This window comes from Chroicocephalus ridibundus, chromosome 11 (genome assembly GCF_963924245.1).
Source record: "Chroicocephalus ridibundus chromosome 11, bChrRid1.1, whole genome shotgun sequence".
NCBI classification, from domain to species: domain Eukaryota; kingdom Metazoa; phylum Chordata; class Aves; order Charadriiformes; family Laridae; genus Chroicocephalus; species Chroicocephalus ridibundus.
This window is the reverse complement of record NC_086294.1, coordinates 12,040,074-12,053,771: the sequence shown is the minus strand read 5'-3', so window position 1 is coordinate 12,053,771 and position 13,698 is coordinate 12,040,074. Positions and strand designations below refer to the sequence as shown.

General features: G+C 44.6%; 1 protein-coding gene across 5 annotated transcripts in view; it reads left to right on the top strand.

The window, feature by feature from the left end:
* Window positions 1–542: 542 nt before the first annotated feature.
* TCERG1 (transcription elongation regulator 1) overlaps window positions 543–13,698 on the top strand; it is a 35,030-nt gene continuing 21,874 nt past the window's right edge. For 2 of the 5 annotated variants that reach the window (XM_063348722.1, XM_063348721.1), the window contains exons 1-6: window positions 543–673; window positions 1,795–2,020; window positions 5,579–5,731; window positions 5,938–6,193; window positions 8,914–9,156; window positions 12,988–13,050. In XM_063348722.1, the coding sequence (XP_063204792.1) occupies window positions 585–673; window positions 1,795–2,020; window positions 5,579–5,731; window positions 5,938–6,193; window positions 8,914–9,156; window positions 12,988–13,050 (1,030 nt within the window). In that variant the 5' untranslated portion in view covers window positions 543–584. Of the gene's footprint in view, window positions 674–1,144; window positions 1,237–1,794; window positions 2,021–5,578; window positions 5,732–5,937; window positions 6,194–8,913; window positions 9,157–12,987; window positions 13,051–13,698 lie in introns of all 5 variants that reach the window. The other 3 variants (XM_063348724.1, XM_063348723.1, XM_063348725.1) reach the window with 3 other exon arrangements.

Below are 13,698 nucleotides of genomic sequence, written 5' to 3'. Positions count from 1 at the left end.
CGGCCGACAGCGCTCCCCAGCGGCCGCGGGTCGCCGGGGCAGGGCGCGCGCCGCTCTCCCATTGGCCGGCGCCTCCCCGCTCCGTGCCCGCTCATTGGCTGCTGCCCGGGAACTTTGTTTCCTGGGCCGTTGCCCCGCCCTTTTGCCCCGCCATTGGCTGCTGCTATAACCCCGCCCCCTCTGACGTAACGGGGCGGGATGCTTCTGATTTGGCTTTTCTGGTTGGGAGCGCGCGGCCGCCTGCGGTACGTGATTGGTGCGCGGCGTTCGGTCCGCTGATTGGACGTGTCTCCCGCCCCTGTTTTCCCTACGGCCTGTTCCGTTTTACGTGAGGTCAGTTCCGGTCCTCTCCCCGGGTCACGCCTCACGTGACCCGCGCCGCAAGCGGCGCGGGACGCCCGCGCGCAGCCAATCCCGGCGCGCCTGGCTTCCTCCATTCAAAGTCGGCGGGCGCGGCGACCAATCGCAGGGCGCGCCCGCCCCCGCGAGCGCTGACGGGCGTGGGGGGCGGCCAATGGGGCGCGGCGGGGCCTATCCGGGGCGGCAGCGGCAGCGGCGGGGCTCAGCGGCGCTGCGAGGCGGCGATGGCGGAGCGGGGCGGCGGCGGCGGTGGTGCGGGGTCCGGCGGCGGCGAGGGCGAGGCGGCGGCGGAGCGGTACGGCGGCGAGCTCAGGTACCGTGCGGCGGTGGGGGCGGGCTCTCGCGGCGGCCGCGGCCCGGCCCGGCCTTCTCTTCCCGCTGCGGCCTTCCCGCCGCGGGCCTGGCCTGCGCCCGGCGGGGGAGCGGGCTTGGGCCGGAGCCGGGGCCTGGGCCTGGGCGGGGGCGCGGTCCGCGGGCCGGGGCGGGCCGGGGCGGGCGGCCCGGCAGGAGCGGCTCTCGCCGCCTCCATTTTCTGTCCCCGCGTGCAGCCGGCGCAGTGACGAACCCCGCGGGACGGGCCGGGCTGGGCTGGGCTGGCGCTCCGCTCCCGGTCGCGGAGCTGGGCTGCCGGCGGGTCCTCTTCGGCAGCTGCGCCGTCCCCGGGTGCCCTGGGCGCCGCTGGCGGCCCGGGTGATCGCAGCAGGGGCTGCCCCGCGTCCGGGCGCCGAGCCGCGGGTGTGTTGCCGTTCACCTTCTCATAACCTTTGTTTTTTTCAATTTTGAGTCATCATGCCAACATTGGTATTGCACTGGCACTAAATGGTGGGCAAAATTGTTTCCCTGAGAGCAGCAGAAGAGCATTTGTTGGTTCCAAAGGTGAACGTTTTTTTTCTATATATACATTTACAAAGCTCCCCGTGTAGCGGGTTGGGTGGCACAGCGGGCTTAGTGCGATGGTCAGAGCTCAGACCCTACCACAAGTCACAAATGCGAAGGATGTAGGTAGTCTTGAGAGGCACTCGTGCTACAGAATAACTAAAACCCTTGGCATGATTGACAGCCGTTGCTTGAGAAGTCTAGGATGTGTGTGCAGACAGGAATCGGAGCTGCAGGTTGTGTTGAAGGAGCTTTGGCAGATCTGGACGTGGGTCTGCAACGCCTGCCTACCCTGATCCCAGCTGTAGGTTATCTATTTCTGCCCAAACCACCACAATTTCCATGAGTAAAAATTAACAGTTGGGGACTAACGAGTTGCGAAGGGGAAGAAGCTATTGAAGTAGTTGCACGCTTAACTTTGTTTATTCAAACTTGGCATTTTTTCCACACCCTTTTGATTTTTATTAGGGTTTTTCTCTGTCTATTGTAAGACTTGATTTTCGTACAGCTAAGCAGCAAATGAAAATGAACTTTGTTTCCATCTGGCCTTATCCACAGAATGGCCCAGCAGCAAGCACTGAGATTCCGTGGCCCAGCTCCCCCACCAAACGCAGTCATGAGAGGCCCGCCGCCTCTCATGCGACCACCTCCACCTTTTGGCATGATGCGAGGTCCTCCTCCGCCACCTCGCCCCCCTTTTGGTCGTCCTCCATTTGATCCAAATATGCCTCCGATGCCACCTCCAGGAGGCATTCCTCCACCGATGGGACCTCCACATTTACAGGTAACGAATGGGAGATTCTCTTCATTTATTGAGTTGGGATTTAGGGGTTTTTCTTGTTTGTTTTCCCATGTGGAAATAGTAAGAGGAGACATGAAAATGGATGAAAAAATTAGCAGGGCATGACGAAAACATAAGGCTCACACATGGTGTTATGAAATTAATGCATACCTGTGGTATGTAAATGCAACTTCTGTTTATCTCCTTGAGGCAATTCTAAATTAATCAATTATGCATTTAGGATATGCTCACCAACAGCGTCTTTACTGCAACCTGATGGTGTAGGTGCCCTGTGGCCTTGCAGAATGCAAGATTCAGCTGTGCTCGGATTTCTGAATGCCTGAAAGCAGGCACGTGAAGTACACATCAGCCTTCAAGGGTTGTCTTCATTCTGCCTGTGTCCTCTTAGTGAGGTAATGATGGACGCACGCAAAAACTGACAGGGAAGGTACATATGAATTCCGTGTGGGTTCCAGCATGAGCCACACCTGCCGTTGCTGTGGTAGTTTGTTATTACTGATCACCAAGGGCTTGGGCAGGTAGCAATTCTGAGAAGCAGGTATATAATCATTGAGGTGGTGTGTTTTGTTTCAGCACTGTGTTCAGGAGGGAGCATTGTTTGTAATACACCAGAAATTGTCAACACCCTCACAAAGGAAAACTTAACGTTTGGAAAAATGATTAAGAGTAGCCTCAGTTTTTGACTGTAGCAGCTGCAGGTGGCCCTTGTGCTCTTGGCAGAGGGAGAATAGTCTTTGTCTTATGTTTATTGTTGTTGTGTTTTGTGGTTTTTGTTTTGTTTGTTTTTTTTTTTTTTAAAAACTTACAGCATTCCTAGCATCTATGGGCATAGTGTGAGCCGGTTGGGCTCAAGTAAGGTAGATTTCTGTCTCTGTTTCATGGTGATGTATGTTTAAGTTCTTTTGCCTACTTTTCAGAGACTCTGACAGTTTCAAAGGTACAGCACATTTGGGAATAAGAAATGTATTGTTTTAATAGTGTTGTAGGAGTACAGTGCTATTAGGGCAGTGTAATTACTATGTGGGGCTGCAGGCGGGCCTGTCAGGAGGTGAATAGTACTCTGTGGTTTATAAATAATGGTTTAAACCCACTAATTGTCATAGAATAGTGAAAACTTTAGTGCTGTGAAATTTATTTTAAAATTTAGGGATGTGGGCATGATGGAAAGGCAACATGCTGACATGGGTTATTTCATGGGATTTTAGGCCCTGCTTTGCATGTGGTTTTTGGCAGCGGGGCTGTGGGAACTTTGTTCCACATTACTCAACGCAGGCTGGTTCACTGTGTCGCTCTGCAGACAGCTTTGGGGGAAATGGAGGGAGTGGGATGAGAGGATGCAAAGAAGCAGTGAGTACAGGAACAAGGACTTAGCTGAACTTCATCTGCAATAAACTAACATCAAATTGTAGTTTAATTTTGTGTGCTATCATCATTCCGAGCACAAGATTTCAGGAAGAAAACAGTGCGTGTTTTCTGTAGCAGTTTTCCCTGCATCTTCTCAAATGTAAAGCATGTTGTTAGAACTTGGGCTGCTCAGGGAGGTGTGAAGTAGTAGCTGTTCATTTTATTGAAACATTCTCAGCTGAACAGAAGTCCTGTGGAATTGACTGAAACAGAACGTTTGAGGGATGTAAACAGCCCCTCTCACCTTGTGCAATGTCATCTTTTCTCTTCCTTCTGTTCAGTGCTTGGTGCCTTGTTCTATGGTACGTTTTCATGCTCAAAGCTTAAGTTTATTTAAGGCTATTTCCACCTACGGTGCCTTTGTTCTGGTGCTTTATGATCCCATTTTTCTTCTTGGTGTTAATATTCGTGTGCCCATGCACTAGCTTGAAAGCTCTGACGCAGTGAAGAGTGTGAGAATGTGCAGGGGAACTGGGACTGAGAGGGGAGAGCAGGATCTTGCTGCCTTCTCACAGTTTCGAGGATCAGCCGGAGTTAATGTGAAGCCCCAAGCCTAGCTGCTGCTGTCTCCTTCATTTGTGATTTGTATTCCGAATGTGTTTCAGCTCTTACATCGTAGCTCTTTTATCGTGCCATGCAATAAGCACGTCTTCTACAACTTGTTACCATACATGGGAGTCCATGCACCAAGTGTGTCTAAATTGTTCATGCCGTGTCAGCACTGTGCTCTGCTTTGCACCAAATGCTTGGTTTTTAGCTCCTCGTCCTGCTTCTGGTGCAAGGGGGACACAATGTTGAAAGGTTCTGTGGTAGAAACAGAGGAGAGGGTGTGCTTAGAGCAGAGCTGAAGGGTGTCCTGGACCCTGGCATCACCTCCTCACTCCCAGGACTGCCCTGGAACATTCTAACCCCCACCTCTTTGTGGGGGTTTTTTGGGGTTGTTTTTTTTTTTTTTTTGGTTGGAAAGCAGCTACAGCAAGGAAAAGTGATCTCTACTGGATTCCTCTTACAGATTGTAGAGAGGTAAAAAGAAAGATCATCTCGTGGTCAGGTGGAGGAGCTGTGGAGAAGAAATAAGGAAGGAAAGAAAGGCTGTAGTTACCTTAATGGCTTTTTTTTCTTTTCTTTTTTTTTCTTCCTTCTGTGACACTGGATTTCCTGCACACATCCTGGCTTCAGCAGAGCCCTAGTCTTCCTGCATCTCTGCCTTTCACTCACAGGCCTGGCAGTTACAAGTGCAGAGCTGGAAGGTTTTCACCAGTGAGCTCTCTTGGTATTGCCTTTGTGAAGAGGAAATCTTTTGCATAACAAGTTCAATAGAACTGGGTGATGGAGATAATTAGGTCAGTTGTGGGTGTATGCAGAATAAGTTAAAGAACTTGGTGGATTTTTCAACCGTCTTTTTTATAGGGAAGTATTCGCTATACGTGTTATGCACAGGACATTTCATAACCGTCCAAATAAACAAGTAGAATAAAACACCTTAATGTACCTTGAATTAGAAAGCAGGTGTTCAGGCTTTCAGGTAACCGTGGTGTGCAGGGCAGGCCTGCATTTCTTATGTTGATGCAATAACGAAAATGTAATTTTTTTTTAAATAGCACTAGTTAGAATTTTAGTTAATGGGAAGTTGAGAAACATAATGGATTTGGATTGTAATGAAATCTGCTGCTCTGCTGTGCTAATAAATTGGATGCTTGCTTGTAATTTTTTTTTATATGTATTTCTTTGCTGTGAGGGTTGTTGTGTAACTGTTTAGTGGTATATTTGATTCACAGCTGGGGATCTCCGAGTGGCAGTTACTCAGGAACAGTTCTTGCATTGGGATGTTTTCGCCTTTTCAGGAGAGGAGTTTTCTCTAACCTGACTTCTTTTCATGCCACTTCTTTTCTGATGCTTTGTGTTTATGTTAGCATCTCAGCAGTGAAGTGCGTCCTGCAGCTGTTCCACCATAGATGGTGGCTCGTCAGGAAGCGCATTCTCTGAGCTGGTAGTGTTAGGTTGTTAATGAAGCTCTCAAGACTGGTAGAGTTAACCCTGCTATAGGTGTACTGTCTACTGATGCTGTAATAAAGGAAAACTCTGCTTTAAAATAATAATATTATTATTATCATCATTGTTATTATATGCCTTTAGAGACCACCATTTATGCCTCCTCCCATGGGTAGCATGCCACCACCTCCTGGTATGATGTTCCCTCCAGGAATGCCACCTGTCACTGCCCCTGGAACACCAGCAATGCCCCCAGCTGAGGAGATATGGGTAGAAAACAAAACTCCAGATGGCAAGGTAAGATTATTACCAGGAACAATGAAGTAATAGGTATTTATTGCTGTTGTGAGCGTGTTGTCACACACAGTCTTACACTGTGGTAAAATCCTACACTCTTGTCTATCCTTTTATTAATTATTTTTAAACCAGGAGGAAATGGACCATTTATAAATGCCGCTCCTCCAGATAAGCAGTTGTTTGACAGTGATATTCTTAAATTGTAGGTCTATTTCTATAATGCGCGTACTCGTGAGTCAGCGTGGACTAAGCCAGATGGGGTGAAAGTTATTCAGCAGTCGGAGCTGACGCCGATGCTGGCTGCGCAGGCACAGGCGCAGGCCCAGGCACAAGCAGTAGGTGCCTCCACACCCACCACCAGTAGCCCTGCATCTGCAGCGTCTCCATCCACGTCCTCCAGTACTCAGTCCTCCACAACCTCCACCACAACCACAGCCACTTCAGTCTCACAGACCATCTCCAGTGAGTAACTGAGGTTTCCTCCAGCTTTGTGATGGTGGGGAGCAGATGGTGGGGATGCTGCTTTGGGGAATTACTGCAGCAAAAACTTGGTATCCAGGAGGAAGTTGTTTCAACATAAAGCGGAGTATGAGTTTAAAGTACAGTATTTAATCCAGAAGAACCTTGCATGCAAACCTTCCCCCCCAGCCTGAAAGAGCTACTTCAGGAGAGTAACACTAGACCAGTATACAACCCTTTTTCTTTAGGTCTGTATATATTTTTCTTCTGCTGTTATCACATCATCTCAAAGCTACTATGCATCCATTTCCTTTTGACTGTAGATGAAGCTAAATTGCTTTTAAAAAAGTATCTCACAAGAAAAGTTAATCTGAGGTAGAAGTTATAGCTGTAGCAATTTCCTCTTTGTTTCCAAAATGGCATCTGTTTCTCTAAGAGCCTGTATCTGTGAGTGTGGCTCCTGGGTTGCCCACAATGGTTGATTGCAGACTAGAGCTGCTTCTGGTGTATTACTTTTATTAGTGTTCTTCTGACTAAGCCTCGTAAATTCCCATTATCTAGAGTTGCACAAAAGAGGAAGAAGAAAGTCCTTAGAGCCATTATTGTTGGAATAATAGTCTGAGGGTTACAGCTGTTCACGTGGGCTGAGCCTTTCCTTCCAAGGGTTTGCCCACTGAGGGAACCTCAAGAGGGAAGGGGACTGAATTTATGCAGCGTGCACATAATGCATGTTTAGACGTGGTATCTGCATATAATATAAATAGTATGATTTATAGTACACTTTGGCATATCCATGCTAACACAGTGCCTCTACTGCATCTATACAGAGACGTATCTTCTGTGCTATTTGCACGTGAGCGTGTCACCAGCAAACAGCGAGTGAGATCACCTAGCATGAAGGAAGCAAGGCACGCTAGCTAAGGAGCAGCTCGGTTAGTGTCAGTGTCCTCATGCAGGGCTCCCCAAAGCACAGCATTTATGCTGATCAGAAATCCTGTTGTTTGACAGTCTTGGTCATTGTAGCTGCGCTGGCAGAAATGTTGCACCGAGTCAGGCCAAAGAGTCTGCAAAAGATGAGCAATTGCTGAACTGTTCTAACTCCAGCTGTAGTGTATAGTTATATCCCCTGGAATTATTGCATCTTTTCCCTGTAACAGGTGAGACAAGTCAAGCTTAACTCACCATTTAACCCAAACCTGAGAGATCTGTCTGTGAAAGGGAGTCAAATTTAGGTAACCCTCAAATTATGCTTTCCGTTAACACCAGAGGGAGGACAGATCATTGGAGTAGCACATAATTTGTATTGCTCAAAGCATTTTAGGGTTTTTATTTTATTTGAGAGGTAACTTAGTACTGTGTCCAGCTGCTTTGTTGAAATCCGGTCTACTCTAACCGTTTTGCTGAGTAACAAGAATCGTGCAGGAGGTGAATGTTAGCTTTGGGCCTAACGCCAGGCTTTTGAGAACTGATCTTGGAATAGCACTTTATGCGCCTTCTCTGGAGCAAAATTTCCTAATATCCAGCACTGAGAGTCTGTCCCACTTCTGCCTGTTCTACCTGCTAAACTTTGTCTTTGCTTTCAAGAACTGTTACTGTTGGTGTCTGTCCCTTAGGTGACAAAATTTTATCATTTGAAACTCTCTTACAACTTTTATAACTCTTAGACTTGGCCTGTAAAAAAAACAACAACTGGGACTTCTGGCTGAGCTTCATTCTTGTCTGGTACTGATTTGACTTAGGCCTTTAAAGAAATCGCATACTGACTGTCTGCTCTGTTTCCCTAAATTTTAGGCAGTGCTAAGAGCTTTCACCCTTTCTGAAACACTTAACAACAGATCCAAAATCTTTATTTAAATGTGTTAATACCGGTACATTATTGGGAATGCTTCCGATAGTCATTAAATACTGAAAATGCACAGTATGCCCATATATAATATGGGCATAAATTAGTGTGGTTTCTTTTCTTTTTTTAATTAGCTTATTTTTACAACAGTTTCTCTTCCCCTCCACCTAATCGTACAGTGTAAATTTGCAAGGCTGGTCGATGAGTTTAATCGGTCACGTCTGTAGTGCTTGCCCGTCCTTTGGTGCACAGCACTGTTTATTCTCAGCTAAGTGCTGATTTCAATCATGCTGCAAGGATTATGGAATTGAATGCTAGTAGTGTATTTTCCCACTGGGAGGCACTGAAGACCAAGAAAGTTCTTGCAGCTTCTGAACAAAAATATTTTCCTTTTCCTTGCTTATTTATACATTTTTTAATTGGCATTTTTGTGTTCTTGGATTACAGCTTAATAAGCATAATTTTAGCCAGACTGTTGTCATGTGCATGCTGCTGCCATTATTGTTAAAAAGCAGAACCTGTGTTCATTTAAACATAAGAACAACCTTTTTCCATTTGAAACTCTCTGTAACATTCCCTTTCTATTTTTCTGAACTGGGATACAGAGGCTGTATTTGTCCTTTGGTGCACCCTTGCTACTGCTATAGAGACTTGTTAGGTGTAAAGAATGGGCCAAAGTCAAATTTGAAATTGACTTTCTTTGTGAATATTTAATTTACAGAGAAGGCAATGGTTTTTTTGTCCAAGAGTGTCTTCCTGCTGGTTATATCTAAGCGTATCTGCTTATGTGATGTCTGTTGGGAAACAGAGAGCCAGTATGTTTGCAGCAAATATATTGTAGTGTCTAAGATACAAGGTGTTCTTTGTGTTTTTTTATCAGCACCTACCACACAAGACCAGACCCCGAGTTCGGGTGTTTCAGTTGCCACACCATCAGTCAGTGTTTCAACCTCTGCTCCTTCTGCTACACCTGTGCAGACTGTACCCCAGCCAGTCCCACAGACATTGCCTCCTGCAGTTCCTCATGCAGTACCTCAACCAACTGCAGCAATTCCTGCTTTTCCACCAGTAATGGTACCTCCATTTCGTGTCCCCCTTCCTGGCATGCCTATTCCACTTCCAGGTAAATTGGCGAACTGTAATTGTCTTGTCCGCTACATGTCCATGTTGTCAATTTGTTTGCACTCATGTGTCCACTGTGTACGGAACTTGCCTGAATCCTCTCCACTCAGAGTATTTTTGAAAGAATTCAGGGTTAGCAGACGGACTTTTTAATTTACAAAGAACACAAAATTTTTTTGACTTCTAGTTGTTTGATACACATAGCAGAAAACAGCCACATTTAAGCGTGTAAACATTTTTCTTCTGGATGATAGCAAAATTGCACTAAACAGTTCTTAATCTCATGGCACGTGTCTGTCTTGTCATCCTATTTAAAAAAAAAAGTGAGCTTCTGGGCAGAATATTGTAGCACTATATTCTACTAATTGCAATATTGCTATAATTTTTTCTACTTGCTTGATTTAGGCCTTAAGTCTTGTGCATAAATATTTATTAGGACATGGATGATAGCTGAAAGAAAGTAAAAGAAATATATTTATAAGCAGGAAAGTTTACCATTCAGATGCATTACCCCTGAATGATGATAGGTGTTTGCACTCTCAATTATGATGCTGAACGCTTATGCAAAATGTTGAGGTTTAAACTGAGGACAGTAATGAAAGGCATTCAAGATGTGAGGGCATTATTCAGAGGCTTTAGGTGTAAAGACCATTGAGAAGAAATCTTAGATGGCAGCCTGCTGGTTCCTAGGTAAATTGTATTTTCTGAAGTTCTTATAAAAATATTTAGATACTTAAGGAATTAGTTTTAGACTGGGAAATTTTGCTGTTTGCTGCAGAGGTCCTCCTGAGAGGTTGCTAAAGCCACTCGTTGCTTAAATACCCCATTTCAGTTTGCGTGTGGATACAGTTGAGTTCCTCTCCTAGTACCAAAGTGGTTAACATTTTTTCAGTGTGCAGCAGCACTAAATATATACCAAGAGCTGATGATTTTCTGTTGCACAGGAAAATTTGAGACTGCAGTTGTATTGGATACAAGTTAGTTTCTGATTAAGAATTACAAAGAAGCAGCTCTGAGCAACATCCTCACAATTTTTGACTCTTCGTACAAGCTGAGCGAGGTGACTTCTTTCCTGCTGTCCTTTTAATGCTTGATCCAGTCTGTATGAAGGGAGGCCTTTACCTTCCATCAAATGGGTTGGATGGAATGTAATCCTTTATAATGCTTCTTTGATAAAGGATATAGCATCAAAGTAGTTAAAATGGGTATTAGTTCTGCTGGCTAGAAGAGAGGACCAACTTTTAGTTGCCTCTGCTTTTAGGGTAATCTTCTAAAATAACTGGGTGAAACTACTGTAATCTGTAACTTGCTTGAGAAGGAAATTGCAGTGTTAACTCACTGTTTTAAGACAGGAAAAACAATACTATTCTGAACATGATATTCAAGGCTGAACAAAACACGGATAAAGGATAGAGGGAGAATTCTGCTGTTGTATGTTTGTGAGGCTTGGAAGAAGAATAAAAAGGGTTAAGCCCTAAAGGTGGTCAGCTGAATGTCTTTAACTGCAATTTCTGACGTTGCCAATTTCTGACGTTGCCAGCGAGGGATCAGTGTAGAGTGGAGGGTCTTTGTGTACCTTGAAGGATATAATCATTTACTCAAGTGTGAGCTGTTGAGTGAGATGTGGATGGTCAAAGCAGCAAAGAGGGCCAGTGAAAATGGCTACGCTGGGGGTGTGCTTGGGTTGGGTTTTTATAAGTTCTCAGTCAAGGTTTTGTGAGTAGTGCAATGCAGAAGTAAAGACAGAGCAAGAACGTTGATTTTTCCCCTTCTTAAACTCGTTTTTGAAAATTATTTTTTTCAGAACTTGCCTGGTAGCAAGTCTCAGATGTGGCCTCTTCTCCTGTTCTTCCAGTGAGATGAGCCTTCTGGGTGTAAGCCCTAGTAGGTAGGAAGGATACCAAGCAGGAATGTGTGTGCTTCCACTAACAAGTCCAATATGTCATTTTGCCAGATGACAGAATAAAATCAGTCTACTTCTTTCGGCTAATTCTGGCTTGAGTTGGTTGTAATGGTCTATAAACACTGTAAAAGAACAGGAAACCTTTAAAATACTTTACAGTAACAAGAAACTAAAGAGAAGTCAAAATGAGTTCCTGGCAGTAGAAGGTGAAGTCAGAAAGGCTCACAGAGTTCCCTGTGTAGGTGTTTGGAGCTTTTAGCAGCAGATACAGCACCAGCCTGATTGCTTTTGGATTACAGAGACAGAGCTGAACAATGCCCTTGTCAAGTGATTTCAAAGTTAATCTCTGTATTATACTATAGCAAGACGGAATAATGGAAGAGTTGATTAGTGATACCTCATAATCTCAGAATTTAAAAAGTAAGTCTGCTTTCTCTTAATTCATACGTTAAAAGTCAGTTGTATGTTTGAGAATGAACTTGGCAGAGGACACAGCTTGGGTATTTGCTACGTCTTATCTGCGCTGCAGTATCTCTAATTTCAGTGATCCCGCAGATGGCATTATTTATACTGACCCAGTTTTAAGACATGCTGTAACTTCCTTAACAAAACGAATTTTCAGATTCATTTTCAATTACATAACATGACACACACCCCCCAAATTTAGACAAACATTTCATTCAGTGCTGTTTGAGTCAATGTTTTTGTGTCTCGATTCATACTTTTTTTATAAAAATAGTTTTGTATTCTTTCATTGAAATTATTATTAAAGAACATTACAATTCTGTCTTCTCACAAATATTTTTTAAATAAATTGGCAGTATTTTTGTATGCTTTCCATGCAAGATCTCTAATGAAGAAAAATAGAGATTACTTTGGTTATAAACACAGGGGTTTAATTTCACTTTGTGCTGGAGGATTTCCACCTCAGATGATGGAATTGGAACCATTTAAGGGGAAGTTTCTGAAGTATTTCAGTTTCTGAGTGTCCAGACTGGACTAATGTAGAGAAAACTTCTAGTTTCCTTCCATACCCTAAAATGAAGGTTTTTGGAAATGCATTCCCTTGCCCCCATCTAATTTCCTACTAATTTTGCGTCTAGTTGAAGAGGATTAGACACTTCCCTCTTTGTGGCCTTTCTATGTCATTTCTTACGAGCTGGAGAGCGGAACAGCACGTGATGCTGCCTTTTTGAGGGCCAGTTATGCTGCTTTTACAGCATTTTTCAGCTCGTGACATTCTTGATAATGAAAAATGTTCGCTGCCACTGACCTCGCGCAGCTTTGTGTACCTCTGTTTGCAATTCCTTGCTTTTATTTCTTTTCCCCTCCTCTCCTTCTGCCTCCAGCCTTTCCGTCATGGCCCTCGCAACCCTGGCTTTCCCTGCGGGCTGAACGTGGCTTCCCCCCCGCCACGCCTGGCTGGTCTGACCCCTTCCGATCTGGCCCCTGCCCTTCCCGCTGCTCTCTAAACCCAGCAGCAGGCTGGAAATTGCAGGGACCGTCCGTGCTGCCGCCCCCCTGGGGACGTGGCCGAGCGGGGGCTGTCGCTGGGAAGCAGTACCACCAGTAGAGTATTTTCCCCTGGTGCTGCCCTGCGAGGAGAGCCAAGTCACCCTTCAATGAAGTTAAACCCCTGAGTCTTCACTGAAATACCTTTTTTTTTTCTTTTTGATGACATCCCAATAATTTCTTAAACAGCTGGTTTGATGTAGACACAAACTGTTGCTGCAGCTTAAAATTAGTTTTATATTTGATCTGGCATAAAATGTTGGAGCAAAAATAATTCCCGTTTTCTTGCCGGAGGCTTTCTCTCGGCCGGCTGAAAATGGCATCCAAATTGCAGCAGGAACCCGTAGCGTCCCCACTCCCAGTGGTAGCTGACGTACAATGGCAGCTTTCCAACGTGCTTGCTTGTCCCTTTTGCAGGTGTAGCAATGATGCAAATAGTCAGCTGCCCGTATGTAAAGACAGTCGCTACCACCAAGACCGGTAATTTTCAAAACCATCTTAGTTCGTTTTGTCTGTAAGTTGGCATGGTAGTGAATGTTGTTGTTTATCTTTTATTTATTTATTTGCTTCCCCAATTGAATGAATATCTATACTTTCTTTTCAAAACCAGTATAAATGCAAATATCATATTTGGCCAGGAAATAACTTTCCCAAATAACTGTTAGTGTTAGCTTATTTTATACAAAAAAATCCAGTAGAGTTTTCTGTAATCATTGAGTTCTGTAATAACTGTGACTCTCTTCATGCCCATACCTCTTAGTTATTAGTTTCTTGTGTGTGGATTTTTGTTTTTCCTACTTCCACATGTATAGTGACATGATTGTGCTCGCATGTTGGTGTGCGTGTATGTGCGTCTTAGTATAAACTTTCATTTCTCAAATTGTGCATTTAAGAAAAGTCACTGAGAATATTTTATGGCAATGTGTGCTTTTCCATTAGTTAAAAAGATAGACTTTACCATATAACGCTAAAGGCTCAAAATTATGATCTTGTAGTTCTAGTCCTATCCAATTTGTTTTTCTAGAACTTGTCATTCAAAATATGTTCAGTATATCCATTTTGTTGGGATGAGTAGAGTAATAGGATAATGTGGCATTCTGGCTTTCTTATCTTTGGATTTTTACTTGC